General features: G+C 37.3%; 1 protein-coding gene across 1 annotated transcript in view; it reads right to left on the minus strand.

Annotated features, from left to right (window-relative positions):
* LOC123704091 (talin-2) overlaps positions 1-18,544 on the minus strand; it is an 89,510-nt gene that overhangs the window by 24,006 nt on the left and 46,960 nt on the right. The window contains exons 21-45 of the mRNA XM_045652358.1: positions 17,618-17,788; positions 17,001-17,202; positions 16,135-16,283; positions 15,497-15,616; positions 14,739-14,849; positions 14,242-14,331; positions 13,744-13,881; positions 13,399-13,517; positions 12,980-13,124; positions 12,142-12,338; positions 11,131-11,260; positions 10,044-10,168; positions 9,169-9,334; positions 8,405-8,497; positions 8,086-8,160; positions 7,405-7,567; positions 6,603-6,730; positions 5,887-6,018; positions 4,997-5,182; positions 4,450-4,604; positions 3,911-4,054; positions 3,379-3,512; positions 2,860-2,972; positions 2,280-2,438; positions 298-458 (exon numbers count right to left, since the gene is read on the minus strand). Of these exons, the coding sequence (XP_045508314.1) occupies positions 298-458; positions 2,280-2,438; positions 2,860-2,972; positions 3,379-3,512; positions 3,911-4,054; positions 4,450-4,604; positions 4,997-5,182; positions 5,887-6,018; positions 6,603-6,730; positions 7,405-7,567; positions 8,086-8,160; positions 8,405-8,497; positions 9,169-9,334; positions 10,044-10,168; positions 11,131-11,260; positions 12,142-12,338; positions 12,980-13,124; positions 13,399-13,517; positions 13,744-13,881; positions 14,242-14,331; positions 14,739-14,849; positions 15,497-15,616; positions 16,135-16,283; positions 17,001-17,202; positions 17,618-17,788 (3,506 nt within the window). The remainder of the gene's footprint in view (positions 1-297; positions 459-2,279; positions 2,439-2,859; positions 2,973-3,378; positions 3,513-3,910; positions 4,055-4,449; positions 4,605-4,996; positions 5,183-5,886; positions 6,019-6,602; positions 6,731-7,404; positions 7,568-8,085; positions 8,161-8,404; positions 8,498-9,168; positions 9,335-10,043; positions 10,169-11,130; positions 11,261-12,141; positions 12,339-12,979; positions 13,125-13,398; positions 13,518-13,743; positions 13,882-14,241; positions 14,332-14,738; positions 14,850-15,496; positions 15,617-16,134; positions 16,284-17,000; positions 17,203-17,617; positions 17,789-18,544) is intronic.

Raw genomic sequence — 18,544 nt, forward strand, 5'->3', positions numbered from 1 at the left:
TGTGTATGTATGTGCGCTCACCGCTGCTCCGTGAGGCGGGTGATCATGTATGTGTGTGTGTGTGTGTGTATGTGCGCTCACCGCTGCTCCGTGAGGCGGGTGATCATGTGTGTGTGTGTATGTATGTGCGCTCACCGCTGCTCCGTGAGGCGGGTGATCATGTATGTGTGTGTGTGTATGTGCGCTCACCGCTGCTCCGTGAGGCGGGTGATCATGTATGTGTGTGTGTGTATGTGCGCTCACCGCTGCTCCGTGAGGCGGGTGATCATGTATGTGTGTGTGTGTATGTGCGCTCACCGCTGCTCCGTGAGGCGGGTGAGCGAGCGCGCGATCCAGTCGAGCAGCGGGCCGGCGTCCCCGCGCGCGGCGCTCAGCGCGCGCACCGTCTCGCTCAGCTCGCTCAGCGCCGCGCGCGCGAGCGACCCCTGCGCGTCCACCTCCGCGTGAGCGCCCCCCGCCTGTACAGTGAGCGAGAGGTTACAACGGGACTCGAAGGACCAAGTGTGATAATGTAGATTAAAAGGACTAGAGGCGAGGAGCGGCTTATTTGAATAAGGGACTCGAAGGACCAAATGTCGATAGTAGTCATAGGTCGTCGTAAATATAGACGCGAACAAAAGTGAAAAATATAGATTCAAAAAAAGCAAATATGAAAATATATACTCGAAGGACCAAATGTGTTGATATAGACTCGAAAAAATGTAAAAAAATATAGATTTATAGTAGGAAATATACACCCGTATTCACAAACGTTACTGTGAAGTCTCATAGTAGGCATGGACGCATAGGGGTAGCAAAATCATTTCACAAACAATACTTAAGTGGTGAAGCGCACTATGCGCTCGATAAACTGAACGCACAGCTAAGCAACTTCGTTAGCTACTTTAGACAACGCATAGTAGACCAAAAACAGGCCACGTGTACAAAACGTGTGAAGTTATATTTTTTTGTCGTCTTAATTTGTTGTTACTTTCGACCTCAAAAGTCAAAATGGATTATAGCAGTGAAGAAGAATTCGTAATTATATTAACGATAGGATATTTGAACAAAGGACAATAATAACAAGAAAAGTGGTACGGGACTTTCAAGATCCTTATTTGATGATTACTATAGTTCGGAAGAGTTTAGAAAACGTTATAGATTTTTGAAAGATGTTGTTTATATATATATATATATGGCTGTGAGTTGAAGGCAACAGTCAAGTCCTCCCAAGCTTGCCTTTTTAATTCAATATTTTTTGAATTAGTTCGCTTGTCTTCAATAATGGGTCGGTCTCGTACTAGAGCCACGATTAGTTCCCTTTCCAACGTGGTGAATCGTATTTTCTTAGAACTGGAATACAATTATGTACTCATATTGTTTTATACGTCACTCAAAATTTTCGTTTAAGTTTTCCTTAGTTTGCCAGTCAATATGCCATATCAAACCAAGTTAAAATTACATACATAATAGCAAAGTAATAACATTACAATGTTTAAACTTAGGAACTTAGGTAATTTGTGAAGATAGTAAAACAAAATTTATTTGACCACATTGCGTCCGTAACGTTATTTTTTTTATTTCCAGTCACGTGGTGCTGCGACATTTTAAGTGTAAGCTTATTATATGAAAATTACCACGACAAATCAAATGAACAATGTTTCTAAACAAACGGTTCGAATTGATTGTCATTGTCATTTACTCCTGTCAAACTCTACCATGAACTTAGCAATACAAATGGACCAATCACATGTCGCCATTTTACGCAGTGCGTTTGCTTTGCCAAGCATTACTTAAGTTTTGTCTATGAATAGAAAGGCTCGATGAATGGAACGCACTGAGAAGTGTTACCCTTGGCACAGTGTTGATGCTTTACTTAGGGAAGTACTGTTTGTGAATACGGGTGATAGTCTCGAAGAACCACAGATAGAGATATAAACACAAACAAATTTATGTGAAAAATACACTCAAAGGAGGAAATGGGTAGATATGGACTAGAATGATGTATAAATGACTCAAAGAACTGGATTTGATGATAGAGACTCGAACAAATGTAAAAAAAATAATAGTTTTTGCGCAAAAATATGAAGATATTGAATAGATCTACCAAATGTATAAATGTAGACGCAAAATACCAGATATGTGTAGATATGTAAAAAAATAGTTTAAACGGAAAAATATGAAGATATAAACTACACGAACCAAATGTGTAAATATAAACACGAAGGACTAAATATGTAAATGTACATTCGAAGGAACAAATTCTCAATTTTTTGGACACAACCCTAACACAAACTCACCCTAGGGTTGCCGCCCGCCTGCTTGGCCGCAGTCACGAGCAACGCCAGGGTCTCCAACACAGTGCGTGCGTGTTGTAAGAGATCGGACTGCGCGTTCGATTCCGTCAGATTTGATGCTGCACCGCTTGCGCCTGCCACTAGCGGCTCGGCGTATGATACCTGAGGGAAAACATAGTATTTAATGATCATTAATATGAAAATAATGCAATGTTTGTAAGGTAGTAATGGATAAACAAAATGTACAACTTGGAAATGATTCTTCAAAAGTTGATAGCTAAATTACTTTGAAGTCAAATAGTTTTTATTGCATAATTCAATCCGGTTTAAATAAAGACTGAGCCGTGAAAATTGCATACATTAATCTATAAGACGAGAAATAATTGTTAATATCAATTATTTTTCTTTTGATATATCTAGATGTTTCAATAAACTTGTACCACTTATTGAACATTTACAATTCCCCCTTCAAGAAAAAAATAGACACAACCTACTCCCTCTCCTATACCCCCCTCACACTTCTAAAACTTGACAAACATAATTTCAACTTTAAGTTTGAGTTAGAGCGTTGAGTTGAACTCACCAGCTGCAGCACAGAGTGTCCCAGGTTCTCCGCTTCACTGGTGGAAGCTACACGAACAGCTTCCAGGCGTTCCAGGATCTCGGCAGCGCTGTTCTCCACTTGTTCACAGTAACCTGTGCAAGAAGATTAATTGATAAATACATGTTAATGAAAATATACGACTTGTGGACATACTGAAATTAAAAGTATTCATAACTATATTTGTCCAGCAGCCCATTAAATTTCATATAGATTAATACCCAGTACTCATCCTAATAATTTTTAAGTACTTTAAATACAAATGAAACATTTATATCCAGTTTCCCGGCTCTAGGATATGTTTTATTCAGCTTATCTGTCAGTTTAGATTATATTACTATTAAAATTGACGTTAAAAAGTGTGTAATAATAACCACATTGACAAAAGTAAAAATACATTATTCTCTATGAAACTGACTCTGACTATTTCTTACGGACTTTTACAAACAAAAAAAAAAAATACATCTCCATTTTTTCCGGGTATAATCCACCCGCACTCACCTTGCAGCGTGTTAGCTTGTCTCGGCTGCAGCTCCTGCCCCACAGCCTGTATAGCGATATGGTCGAGCTCCCGCAGCTGCGCGCTGAGCGTGTCCAGTGCACGTGCGCATTCGCGTTGTCCTGGCGCTTTTTCACTGTTGAAAACAATGGGGGTGGGTTAAAATTTTGTAATGTTATTTTGATAAGGTATATTTAAATTTTTCACTCCATAATTTTGGACATATCTACATGTATGAAATTTTGCATGTGAATTTATGACAGAGGCAATACTGTGTATGATTATGAATTTCAGAGATGATAAGTAAAAACTTAATTTGAAATATGTGTTGTGTTTGTGACATAATATGTTACGTTACTGTACGTGCGTGCGTGTGTTTATGTCAGAGATGTTCGTGTGTATATTTTTATGTAAACATTTCTAATATTTATCGTATTTGAGTCACATATGTTATATTTGCGTGTGTGTAAGTATTTCAGACCTGTTAGTGTGTGTCTGTCCGTCAGAGATGTATGTAAGTGTGTGTACACTCACCGTATATTAGCGACCAGCTGTTTAATACTATCGGACACGGTCTTGCTGTGTGCAGCGAGCGCCTGCCAATGGCCGCGGTCGGCCGGAGCAAGTGCAAGCGCACGTGCTGCATCGAGCATAGAGCACGAACCGGATATTATGCTCCTGGGGAACGAAGATATAGTTAAAATTATAAAAGATGAATGATAGAAGTAAGTATTACTGTTCATTTTCTATAATAGCGCGGCCAAAATCGTGTCTTACCGTTGTCTACTATCAATTTCTTATCAACACACCAAAACTAAAGCTATCAAATTTTAAAGGAACAAAGACCACTATGAACTTGTTCACCTGTCACCAAACTAGTGTACAATAATAATTAATTAATACAGTTTTAAAAATTAAAAAAAAAATACGCTTAACAAATATTTTTGAATTGTCTCCGATAAGTGGACCAAGTTTAAATTGAATTCAGACATTTTTTTTTATCAAAATTACAAAACGCAAGTGTACGCGAGACAACGCAGTGGGTGCGTTTCGTCTGCGTTATATCTCCTCACCTGCCGCAATCCAATATCGGTTGCTGGTTCAATCTCGCCTGCGGTGAGATTCTCGCCGGCACTGCAGCAAATTCGGGACTATCAGCGAACTGTACCAATGAACGCACCGCTTCCTGCAGCGGCGCGCACGCAGCACCGCAACGACTGCGGTTCTCCTATAAAATAAATATATACATAAATACATCATTTATTGCATAAAACAGTTTATAACTGGATAGATTAAGAGCCTGGGTCAATAGGTGTATGTAATATTATAAAATAGTGTTAAATAAATGATTATTAATTATTATTATATATTGCAAAATACATAAGTGGAAATGGTGATGTTTAGTCATTTTGATGATCTTGTAACGTTTTTCGTCCTAATCAATTTTACAAAATGCTTCTCGTGACAATAAAAAACACAACAAAAACAGCAGTTCACGGTTGAAAACATTACCAAACGGAACAAGCAATCAATTTTTACAAAAATGCCTTCTACAACTTGTCGTCATCTAAATCAATTTTATACACAAAAATGCGTCCTACAACTTGTCAACGCACGTACCTGCGTATACGCAGCGTCCAACGCTTTGATCTCCTTCACCAACGCAGCGGTACAATTGGCCACATCTTTGGCGGCTTGCACAAAGTGTCGTTTGCTCTGCGCCTCCACAGAGCGGCCTGAAGCCACGCGGCACGCGTTGCACAGTGCGCTCGTGTGTTTCGCTATTACCGTGGCTGCTGATAGCACCTGTACATACATACAAACATAAATATTGTATAATTATTAGTATAGTACACATAATAAAAGATATAATACGCATCTAAATACTGTGACCAAAATATAGTAAGCACACGTAAACGTAAATATAGTAACGCATAATAAACAAAAATTACACTCGAAAAATTTTATTAAGTCGAATTCCGCCCACTGCACACTATACAACGCACTGTTCACGAGAATTTGTAAGCTGGTAAACCTTAATCTACTAATATTGGTTTTAAAATGTATAAGAAATTTAGTAAACTCAGCAAAATTCGATAAATATTATTTTGTGATCTTCCTAAAGCTTTCGATTGTGTTGATCACAAAATATTATGTAGAAAACTTAATTTTTATGGAATCAAGAAAAATGATATAGCTTCTTACTAAAATCTAACAGAATTCAAAAGATTTCATTGAAACGAAAATCTTTACTAGGCACAATTTATAAATCGGTGTCACACAAGGTTCTATATTAAGTCCGTTTTTATTTTTATTACATGTTAATGACATATTAGATTTCAACAACAAGCCCCTAACATTTAAATTCTGTTTTATGTAACATAGGTAGCAGAAAACATACTCAAAATAACTACATATGAAGTTGTGAAGAAAAATTGCCATAAACATTTATGACAAGCAAATTTATTGACATATTTTTAGCAAATATATATTATTTTTCCAAATCTCACCTGGTGTTGATCAGTCCTGGGGTCAGACAGTGTTTCACAAGCTCTCTCTATCGCGGCCGCAGCTCGTGCGAACTGCGCCTGGTCGACCAGACCCGCTCTACCGGCTGTTGACGTTTCGTCTGATACCGCCGTCTGGTTGAGGGAGACAGTGGGAATTGTATTAGAATTCGTGCAGAATAATATGTAGCGAAATATAGGCGTTTGGGTCTTGGGAGGTAAGAAAAGTGACGATTGGTCGTACAATGAAAATAAAAAGGTACTCGAAGTACCAAAAACTATTTAAAATTATGAGTTGAAATTTATTGAAATTCATTCATGCTCTAAATGTTTTGATCAAAGATGTGATTGGTTTATATGTAAAAACAGTTACAACTCGAAGGACCAAAAACTTGTTTAAAATGTGTAGAAATGGCTACAATTCATATATGCTCGAATAGTTTGTGGTATTTTGAGTAAGATATGAAGTGAGTAGAAATTACTTGTAATTTTTATGGATAGAATTATCTGTCCTTCAAGTCGACTATAAATTGTACAATTATAATACAGTTTTTCACAGTAATTTTGACCAAAATTTTATAACAATGAAGAATCTTCTGTCATGTTGGTAAGACCGCTTTGTACTGATTTAAAAATGTATTATTTTCGTTTTTTTTTTAAGTGTTTATTATTAAGGATAAATTAATATTGTTCTATGTGTTTATTAACTAATAACTCACCAAATAAGCAGCCTGTGCGGCACATTCCACAAGACTTTGCACAGCTGCGCCCGCACCGACGACGCTACGAGCAAAGTGCGTGTTGTCGCCCTTCTTGATAGAACTCGCCATTCCTGACATGCCTTCGCCTGTAGGATAACAATATTATTAGTTTTATACACAAGTGAAGGAACAAAATATTTTGTGTATTTAGTTTAAAACTAGCTTTCCACCCGCGGCATCGCCCGCGCAGTCAAAGAAAAACTCGTATAGTTCCCGTTCCCGTGGGATTTCCGGGATAAAACCTATCCTATGTATATATATCTATATATATTTCTCGGGTATCAAAATATCTCTTTACCAAATTTCATGCAAATATGTTCCAGTTTGTTGTTTATGGCAATATCTGTCAAGGAATACTCTGAATTATTGTCCGTGTGTACTATGTTAGATACTTAAAGTAGAGAGGAAAAATAGTTTTTCATCCACGTGTTATCATATTTCTGCTTACGAATAAGTCAAAATAATGTGTCATTTTGATGCGTTTCAAGATTAACGACATATGGTGTTTGTATTTTTATTTATTTATAACAATTTAATGCACAAAGTAAATTATGATAAAAAATAACATTAAAAGGCATAGCTTGTACAAGAGGCGGCCTTATTGCTAAGCAGCAATCTCTACCAGGCTACCTGATGGGAAAGGAAATTTATGAAGTATGTTAAGTAGTTGCATATATGTGTCGGAGGGAAAGACTTTTAATGTTTGTGTGTGTGCGGGAGGGAACAAAAGACTAATTGTGTTTGTGTGTCTGTCACTCACTCAGCGCCTTGCTCTGGTCAACGACCGCGTCGAGGCACGCAAAGTAACCAAGATCGTTGAGCGGCTGGCTCGGTGCACCCAGCAGTGGACGAGTGCTTTCGATACTGCGTATAGCTGCTGCACATTCCTTTTGCCCAGGCGCAGCTTCTGTACATACGTCCACCTAGAGAAATAGTCAATAAATAATAAAAATTAAAAAGGTGGGTAAATGTGTAAAAAATGGTAAAATTGGTGGTTGAGACAACGGTTTGTGTGTAAAAACAGGCTAAAAATAAAACACGGATACATCCGTCGTGTCGTAGAGAAATTATAAATTAAAATGTATAAATAATAAATTAAAAATACGTTTACGATATTTCTTGACAAGTCTGAAGCATTTGACACACAAATTTATAGAATAAATAAGAGAAATAAATTAAGTGGTACTGTATTCAATTCAGAAAACAATTCATTACAATCACAATGAATCAAAAACGAATAGATTTCATTAAATCCAAGAGAAATAGTCAGACTATTATAAACAACTTCGGTGTACTTCAAGGTAGTGTGCTGGGTCCACTTTTGTTTTTAATTTCTAAAAAAACAACTGCTTTTAATACGACTCAGAAAACGAAGTATTTTATTTCACCTTACTACTTTCAAGATCGTGCAAAATTATTTATCCTATTATTTTAAACTCACCAAGTGATTAATGCTCTCTGTGACGGCACGAGCTGCGGCCGCCAGTTGGTTTTTGGCGTTCGGTCGTGTCAAATCCTGTAGAAATAAATAAATAAACAAATAATATTCTATATTCACACTAGAAGTAGAAAAATGTCCAAATTTATTGTATTCGATTTTTTTTACAATTTTTGATAAAGGTGGTCCTTCGAGCCGGACACAATAGTATTTCTTTAAAATTATGATCATTTTTGCCAATAATCTGTATCCGTACATCATTCTAAACTAATTTAACGACCTCTTAAATGTTCTATATAAATAAAATTGTATTTAAACTCACCTGACTAACAGATTTAGCTGTGCCGAGTAGTTTCGAAGAGTTGACCGTCACCGACTTCATTGATCGTATCATTTCACCGCGCGTTTCTTTTTCCTGCAAATTATCAGAAATTAAATATGTATTTTTAAGTTAGAAATCACCACCGTTGCGACCCTGCCTTCGAAGTTAGAGGATGTGAGTTCGATTTCCACCCAGGGCAAATATTTTTATAATGAACATTGCCATTTGGTTTCCATGACATAAGCGTAAAGCTTAGTATGGGATCAGATCGTGGCGTGTGTGATAATTGTCCTGAATAGTTATTCACTGCCCCGCAGTTTTATCCGCATTACTTCGCTCCTGTTGGTCTTAGCGTGATGATATATAACCTATATATCCTTCGATAAATGGGCTATCTAACACTGAAAGAATTTTTCAAATCGGACCAGTAGTTCCTGAGATTAGTAGATAGTTTAAACAAATTATTCAGCTTTATAATATTAGTATAGACTATAGAATATAGCTATATAGATTTACTAGATTTCCGCCCGCGGCTTCGCCCGCGTTTGCAAAGGAAAACCCGCATAGTTCCCGTTCCCGTGGGATTTCCGGGATAAAAACTATCCTATGTGTTAATCCAAGTTACCCTCTATATGTGTGCTAAATTTCATTGTAATCGGTTCAGTAGTTTTTACGTAAAAAAGTAACAAACATCCATACTTACAAACTTTCGCCTTTATAATATATATTAAGATATTAAGATAAGATCTAGACAAGCTGCTCACCTCAGTCTGCCCGGCCAGTTCAAGAGAAACGCCCATCAGCCTGTTGAAAGCATCCCCAAACTGTCGCCCCGCGTTAGACAAGCCGCCAACTTCAGCGGCCGCGGCTACATCTGAGGAGGCGTTGCTGAGGCCTACTGCGGCTGAGTTCAGTTCTGTTTGCAGCTCGCTGTGTCGAAAATAAACACGATTTTGAACAAAAACAAAGAAAATAAATATGATGAGATGATGAAGGTAACATTTTAAAACGCTTTAAAGGGAAACAAAGAAAAAAGTAATAACACAATAATTGTAAAGTCGCCTCGAGAGGCTCTAGTCTAAATTTAAACGACGAGTTTATAAAATTATTTGATAGACCTGAAATTAGGAAGCTACCTTTCTATATTAATACTATAACAGATAAAAAATATCAAAACAGTAGCTTATTGTTGTAAACAACAGATTGTGATGGAATGATAAGTTACATGCAGAATAACATTTGCCGGCTCCGTTAGTAGAAACACATTTTGAATAATAATAAATTTCTAAAACTATAACTAACACTGTAAAGATCCCCCATTTCGACTAGTAAACTACGGGAGCACGAAAATAAATTATTAGTAAGTTTCCCCCCCCCCCCCCCCTTTCACAAAAAAAAATGTTGTGTGGTTTTATGAAACCACGGTAAAAGCGAAACTTTTTTTCACACTATAGACATTTAACTAAAAATTATCGTATTTATATGATAATTAGTGCGTCACGCGACATGCGCTACACAGATCAAAAAGTTTGAGACGATGTAATTAAAAAAAAAAAAAAAAAAAAAATCTTTATTTCACCTTTAAAATATACAATATTGATTATGATTAAAGTTTCACTTTAAAAAACACGTAACTCACCCATAAGTCCGATCGGATCTGGGCAGATCACCAATATCCAGTATATGCAGCGTGTGCGCAACATCATCTAATGCACCGTCGAGTTCCGTGTGCGTTGGAACCGCTTCTAACGTTTGTTCCACACTCTGAAAGGGGATAAAAATATAAATATCACGGGCATTTATAGTTAACTAGCAGCCCACCCCGGCTTTACCCGTGGTACATATTTCGCAATAAAAGGTAGCCTATGTTCTTTCTCAGGGTCTAAAGATCATCTGTGCCAAACTTCATCAAAATCGGTCCAGTAGTTTATGCGTGAAAACCATACATACATACATACAAAACTTACCTCTTTATAATATTAGTATATATAAATATATATGGTGGTAAATGTTAAAAAATATTATGACACAAAAGTGCTTTTATAAGAAGTCCAATTGAATAAATAAATGTTTGAGTTTATAAATATTGTATCACGTTAAAAATCTTTAGTGACTTTATAAAACGGCACATATAATACGAAGATGTGTCTTGTAGAGATGGTAACACTTGTTCAAATAACATTTGTTTCTTGCACATTCTGGTATTCGACTAATGCACTGTGATACTACATTAAACTAACATTCAAAAAATATATTATTCACTCTGTTAATAGAAAGAGATAGAAAATGAAATAAACTGAATTTTGCTCAACAAAGATCAATTAAAAATAGTTTAAAGAATTAAAATACACTTCAATAAGATAACAAAAATATTATCGTGGGTCTGTGATCAATGTATAAAGTTTGCAAAAGTGTTCCAATATTTTTTTTGAAGTGAAACTTCTTTATCGGGGTTGGAAAAAAAATTTGTGTAACATTTTTTCGTTACGCGCCATCTTTTTCTTATCCCTACCACGCGTGATTCGACGTATTTCTGTAAAGTTGCATATAGTAAATTATTTTTGGAAAAATAAGGTTATAAAGGAGTTTCACTTCTTACGTGTGTACACTAGTACACGCACACATTTTTTTCGTTTATTTGCTTTTGACAGTTAATCAAGAGATATATAGGAGCTTGCAACACCGGTGAATATTTAATAATAACAAACTAAATTACTACACCATACCTGCGACACACTCTTGGCCATGCTGACGATGTTCGCGCAGTCCACCTCTTCAGAGCTGACGAGGTAACGTTTCACAGTTTCCACCAGCGTCAGAGATGACGTCACCACTTGCCGACCGGACGAGATTATTCTGTGGGGGTAAATTGTGTTTTAGGGTTGTTTTAAGTTTTTTTTTACGGTTGTTTTTCATGACAAATGCGGATTGAGGTATGTAAAAGTGAAGTAAAGTAAAAAAATATTTATTCAATAATCAAGCATACAATCTGAACTTTGTTACAATAAGACTGTTAAAACAGTAAAGATGTAGTATACTCTATACATCATTTGAACCAAGATGCCCACACTAGACTCGTGGCCTGTATTGTGAGCATCAATACAAAATATAAAGAAACAAACAAAACTAGACATGGATGTAAATGAAATGTCGATTTATTAATGTTTTAGGAATAAATTACAATTCATATAATATTCTTTATGCTTTATTTTATTAGATAAAACTTAAATGTAGAAAAATTAATTATGGTGCTTGTTAATATGATTTAATTTAAAATTATAATAATAATTAAAAAAAAAAAACAGCTGTATTAAACAAACACATGTTTTGCGTTTTCTTCAAATTTACCTACAATTCCTTGATGAATTAATGTGTTCGTACGGGAATCTCTGACGTTATTATATGTTATGTTTACGCAAGTGTGCGTGCATGCTTGCTGATATGCGTATGTGTGTGTTTTAAATATAGATATAAGTAATAAAATAAAAAAAAACGACGTTGTCACTCGGGGACTGTTACGGTTGCGCTATTGCATGCTATGCCTTCAAGCCACACCTCCGCCCGTCCCCGTGGGGAGCGTGAGTTTTTTTCGTTACGGAATTTCTCGATTCGGTCCCCGCGCTCAAGGCCCGCGATAGAAGCTATGCAATAGCTTAATATTTTTTTTTATTTCTTTTAAACAAGTTTTCATCTTGGGTTGGAGGTAAGTGCCTGCATTTAAGTGATATATTCGTTACCTAGGCTGATGATCCGGCTCAGCGACAGCCAGCGCTGCTCGGAGCGGCGGCGCGAAGTCCCGCAGCGAAGCAGCCAGGTCCAGCGCTGCTCGGGCACACGTGGCCTGCTCCCCGCGCCGCGCGCCCGCGCTCAGAGCAGCGCTCGCTGAGCCGGCTGCTCGCCCGGCTGATTGCAGCCGGCCGTACGACCATTCCGGCTGCAGGGAACAATAACACATTATTGTTTTATATAAAAAACCTGCTTATGCTTAACCCATTGAGCCCCCAGCAGCCCGACACAATAGATTTCTATTGTGTCTGTGGTTCCGGGGCCTGAGTTATTACGGACAAACGCACAAGTAATCGTTTCTTTCTTTTTTTCAAGTAATTAAAGATGCTGTTGTTGAATGAATAGTGGTTTAATTTTTTCATAATATATAGAAAGAACCACCGATCGAGCATAAAAACAAATACAACAAAAATAATATCCTGTAAATGAAAAATGACGATAAAAAATAACTCACTAAGATTTTACATATTTTTTTTAAATATATTTACAAGAAGTTTAAATCTTTTTACTTCGTCAGTAAGCATTTTATATGTTACTAGCTTTCCGCCGGCGGCTCCGCCCGCGGTTTCAAAGAAAAACTCGCATAGTTCCCGTTCCAGTGGAATTTCCGGGATAAAACCTATCCTATATTACTCATGGAGAATGGTGAAAGAATTTTTAAAATCGGTCCAGTAGTTTATGAGCCTATTCATTACAATCAAACAAACAAAGTTTTCCTCTTTACAATATTAGTGTAGATAGACAGTAATAATAAGAAAATACATAATAACAAGGTGTATGTCATCTCACCGTCTGCGCAGGTATGGGCCTCAGCTCCAGTGCAGCAGCAGCTCGCTCCATCTCATCGATCTCCGCTTGGAGACTGCGCAAGATTTCGGCAGCTGCGTCCATCTCTAGCCCGCGGCATGATGCTCGTGCGCGGCCTACTGCCGATCTGTGAAAATAGATATATTAGTCTATGAAAAAAAGAGCGTGTATGCCGAGCACACATGTCAGAAGTGAAACTTCTGTCCTATGACGTGACGGTATTGCCATGACGCGGCCTTGAAATTTTACTCTTCACGCGCCTAAAGAAGTTTCACTTCAAAAACTTCAATATATTATTAAGTTAAACACTGGATTTTTATAAAAAACATCTGTCCTTTGAACTGAGTGACTACAATTACTTATAAAATTAGCTTTCTATAAATTTTATCCTAAAAACTAACCTCAAATCAGTACAGCTAGCCGCAAACTGGTGCGTAGTGTCCGCTAGCTGTTTATTCGCCGCGGGTTCGCTCACTGTTGGCAGCACGGCGCGAGCAGCTTGAGCCACGTGACCGCTTGGCTGGAAGAGATTGTTAATGTGAGTGTAGGTTGACAATGTATCGTAAAGAAGAAAAAATATAGCAGTTTATGTGAGGGCATATTATTACTTCAAAAATGATTTTTTGGTTATAAAAAAGTGGCAATACTACATGTTACTATTGCACATGATGAAACTTCAAATTTTTTTCTGTAACGAAAAAGTCCTCTCTATTTCCAATATTTTACCATTTAACATATTTGCCAACCTGTAAGAAACTCTCGGCCGCGGTAATAAGGTCCAAACTCGTGGCCGCATCACTGGGCCTCGCCGCGAACGCTCCGCTCGCTTCGCGCAGGCGGGGCACTTGCTCGTTTAGCACTGTACACTCAGATAGGAGTGCCTCCTGGGGGGGAAGAGGCAAAAAATACAGAAAAAGTTGGAAAATATCGTAGGGGAAAGGCAAAAAATCAATAAAAATTTGGAAAAAACTAAAAAAATATCGATGTCAAATTTGAAAATTTTGAAAAGTAGAGCAAGAGTTATTTCCGACGATCAAGTTTTAAATACCGTACTTTAAATATGACATAACACTCATAAATAATATACTATTCATAAAGATAACTGCAAAAACGTCTGAATTCGATAATTTACTTGCGAAATCAAATTTTAAATACAGTACTTTACACGTGACATAATTCTCAAAAATCAAAATCCGACAAAAAAGTACAAAAAATCCCAAAAAATGTCAAATATATGAACGAACCTGCGAATATTTATTAGTGTTGTACTGCGTCGCGTTGTGAGCGGACGCGATCAGCTGTGTAGCGCTCGAAGTAGCTTGTTTGGCGCTTTCCTGTGCAAAAAATAGTAAAAAAATACTTTTTTTTTTCATTTGTTGGCTACTTAAACTGCTATTCATGATTTTTATTATATCACCACTAACGAACACAATGTTTGCAAGAAAATAATGCGATAATGACAATAAATTTCTACAACCTTTACTAAATGATTATTATGAAAATATAATATATTTTGTCAATTTTTTTTGTTATCTTAAAATGTATTGACACATTTTTTTTGTGTTTTACATCATTTTCATTTGAAATATCGCCACTATTCTTTATTTAGCCATCATTTACCCTACAAAAAGTCATAAGTTTTTCTCTCGTCACTTGAGTTACTACTGAAGTTCCCACTTAAGTCACATCTTAATTCCCCACTTGAGCTGCTACTTAAGTTTGAGTTTGAGTATAAACTCACATGCAGTCTCGCCACTTGAGCCTCGACCAGATCCTGTCCCTGCGCATAATCCACTGTGATGTAGCGGAGTTCTTCTGCAGCTCGGAGTAACGCCTCTTGCTTGTCGCGATCCTGAGAAAAAAACAGTTTATTAATATATTGTTTTTCTGTTTTTTACAGAGATAAATGGTGAGGTAAAGTAATCTTCACTTCGTGGAAAGACAGATCTTTCCATGTTCAAAATCATTATTGAGTCTGGTTACTATTAACGGTATATATAAGTGCCTTATTGTAATTAGTGTAGTGCCTAAGTATCTATTATGACGGTTTAAGATATTTATTTCTCAAAAGACTATATTTGAATATCTTCAATACTAATATAGCCCATAAATATATATATACTATACAGGGTTGCCTGGAAGAGATTGCTCTTGAGCAATAAGGCCGCCTTTTCGTGCATATGTGCCTGTGTGTTGTTATATTGTATAAAATTATAGTCTAAGTTTGTTTGCCCTGGTATGTATGTACAATAAAGCATAAATAAATAAATAATATGGCAACATTGCTAAGTATGTAACGTTGTACATGTAAAATTATTTATATATGTATATGCAAGTTTAATTTTGCGTGTTTTTTACAGGAATACGTGAATTTGCGTATGCGTGTGTACCTATGTACGTATTCGTACGTATAACTAATGTCTGAATCATTTTCCCTATTACAAGGCAGGCACATGTCTCTGTTTGTGTTTGTGTGTGTGTATGTTTGTATCCCCATACCTGCGGTTCGGACGCACAGAGCCGGGCCGCTTCAACCATGCGAGCGGTGGCATCTGCTAATAGTTTTGCTGCAGCTAGTAATTTGCCTTGACTCTCCGATGGTTGTTTTTCGGCTTCCGTCTGTAAAATATTAAAATGCGTTATTATTTTGAAGTTTAACCATAATCATATTATTTTAAAGGCATGTGTTTACTTTCGTTTTATCATATTGTTAATAGCTTTTCACACGACTAGTATTATTAGCGCAAAAGTTTGTAAGCGTGTATGGATGTTTGTTACGCTTACACGCAAAAACAAGCGACAGATACGTAAAAATTTGGAACACAGTTAAATTTTGCCTGGATAAATACATAGTCTACTTGTCAAGGGGAGTGAAGTCGCGTGATCAAGCTAGGATTTCAAAAGAGGATGTACTCAATTTTATTGTATTTATTTTATTATCTTTTAATTGAAAAGCATATACATTGGCTGTTTACATTTAAATTTTATTCAGTTTGGACAAATTAAAGTCAGTTTGTGTGTTAGAGTTTCGCGTCAAAAACAATTATTATAGTTTTAGTATTTCGTTCTATTTTTGCCGAAGAAGTTTCACTTGTGACACGTGTGCTCGGCACACACTTCCGTCGACGTTGTCTCACCTTAATATCAGCAATCAGCCTGGCAGTGGCCTGTCCCAGCAGGCGGGCGCTGCGAACCATCTCCCCAGCATCAGCCGCTGCTCCGAGCCGCTCGCTGGCGGACAGCACGCTGTCCACCGACTGCGATACAGTCGCTTGCCCGCGGCGGTCTGTTAACGATAACATATTATAGATTTTATATAGAGAAAATTGTAGGATTGTCTCTTAAGTGACTTGAAAAAAAAATACGCTGGCAAACTGAAAATCAGCGCTGTTCGGATATCCAAGCCCGACAGAATGGCTGATTCTATCCCGTTCGCCATATTCATGTATTTTGAATTTAATGTAATTTTAAGTTATTGTTTGGCATTAAAGCTTGTTTCTTTAATATACAATTAAAACGCAATCACACATTACACACATAAAGCAGTCATTTCACTTTAATCTATTTTGTAAAAACTACAACACTTGCTACATATTGACTGACCGGTTGGCTTGGTCGATAGTGACCCTGCCTTCCAAGCCACTGGTCGTGGGTTCTATTCCCACCCGGGGCAATTATTTGTGTGATGAACATAGATGTTTGCTCTGTGTTAATTATCTAAGTATTAAAATTATACATGTATGTTTATCAGCCATCTGGTTTCCATAACACAAGCGAAAGCTTAGTAATCAGATCGTGCCGTATGTGAATATTGTCCTGAAATATTTATTTATTTAATATCCTTACCAAGTTCACAATGCGCCAACAATCTCTCGAGCTCCTCGGTCACGCGCCGCGCAGCAGCAGACAGCTGCTCTACAGCTTGGGCCTTTAGCTGCGTGCGGCATGCTGGCTTATGGAGGGGGCCCGTTTGTGCCGATCCTTCAGCAATATCCCAACTTACCCAGTTCACAATGCGCCAACAATCTCTCCAGCTCCTCGGTGACGCGTCGTGCAGCAGCAGACAGCTGCTCGACCGCCGGCGCCGCAGCTTCGGGCGCGAGCTGGCACGAGCTGGCGAGCCGCTCCACAGCTTGCGCCACCTGGCGGGCCGCGCTCTCCAGCTGCGTGCGGCATGCCGGGTTGTGGAGGGTGGGGGCTACCACCTGTTTGTCGAGTTATATGCTAGTTTTAGTTCATTATTTTAGGGAAAATTTTTCTGAGTTAAATTTTCAGTGAATATTTTTTATTTTTTCCGAGTTAAAGACTTTTTTGACATGACCATGTAATTTGCACTTGTAAATTAGTGTAATGAATTTAAGTTGTCATCGCTATAAAAGACCTATTTTTCACTTTGAACGAGTTTTCTTGTAAAACAACTGCTACCAAGAAACAGGAATCATAACCAAGAATTGTTTCTCATCTGAAATAATGAATACTATTATATCCCTTCCCCCTTACAATGTAAGAAAAACATTATCTTCTGTATTTTGACGATTCAAAAACACTTCCAAACGAAGTCTAGTTTATTTTTTTCAGGCAAAACAATATAAATAAAATAATGTAAATAATAACAATTACCTTAGCACAAGCGACCAGCTGGCTGGTAGCTAGCGCACAGTGTGTAGCGGCCGCTATGATCGTGTTCTGCAGCGGCTGCTCGTCGCGGCACTGAGCGGCCACGTTCTTAGCTTTTAGCACTAGCGCTGCTGTAGTGTTGGCCACCGCTTTGGCCAGCGAGAGGAGTATATCCTGTATTATAAATGATGTGGTGTTTCATAGATGTAAAATAATGGCTTTGTCACATAGCACGCCTTACTGCCGCGCTATAACGCCGAACTAGGTTGAACTACGCGGTAAATATACTGCCTAAGAAACTGCCAGCGCTTTGGTGAATGGCCATAGTCGTTTTGTGACAGCGCTATGGCGTGGCGCTCAATAAGCATCCTATCTGACAAAAGTTTGAACAACGAGACCGCGCAAAAAAATTGTCCAAAACAAAACTCTGCCAACGTGTGTATTAGGCTGAGTTTTCTATTGAGCTTTATATTTATTTTTCTTTAATTTGATAATAAATTAAGCAAGCGAGATCAGGATATCTTGTGATGATGCGATTTCGTAAATGATGTCAATTTGTATAAGCCTAAAATAATTGTAAATATTGTGTGCGTTTTAAATCTATATAGATATCTGAAAAATCTGTTTTAATTATCAATATGCACTCATATACCAATAATATAATAAGTAGTATTTATAAGTCTGTGAATTTAAATGATAATTTAGAGTGTTAAGTAAAAAGCTGACAGTTAAATTTTCAAGGTGACTCATTGTAAGCGAATATGTGACAGAATTTATAGCAGTTCTTCTCTAAAGTGCTACTAGAAACCCTATATTAATTTCAATACATAATATTGATCTGATTTTTGCCTACTTTTTTATATTCGTTTCCTCTATAATTCAAAATATTTTTTCATCAAAATATATTCTTGTGTATGTAGACGATTGTAT

The sequence above is a fragment of the Colias croceus genome, chromosome 28, assembly GCF_905220415.1.
Source record: "Colias croceus chromosome 28, ilColCroc2.1".
Lineage (NCBI taxonomy): Eukaryota > Metazoa > Arthropoda > Insecta > Lepidoptera > Pieridae > Colias > Colias croceus.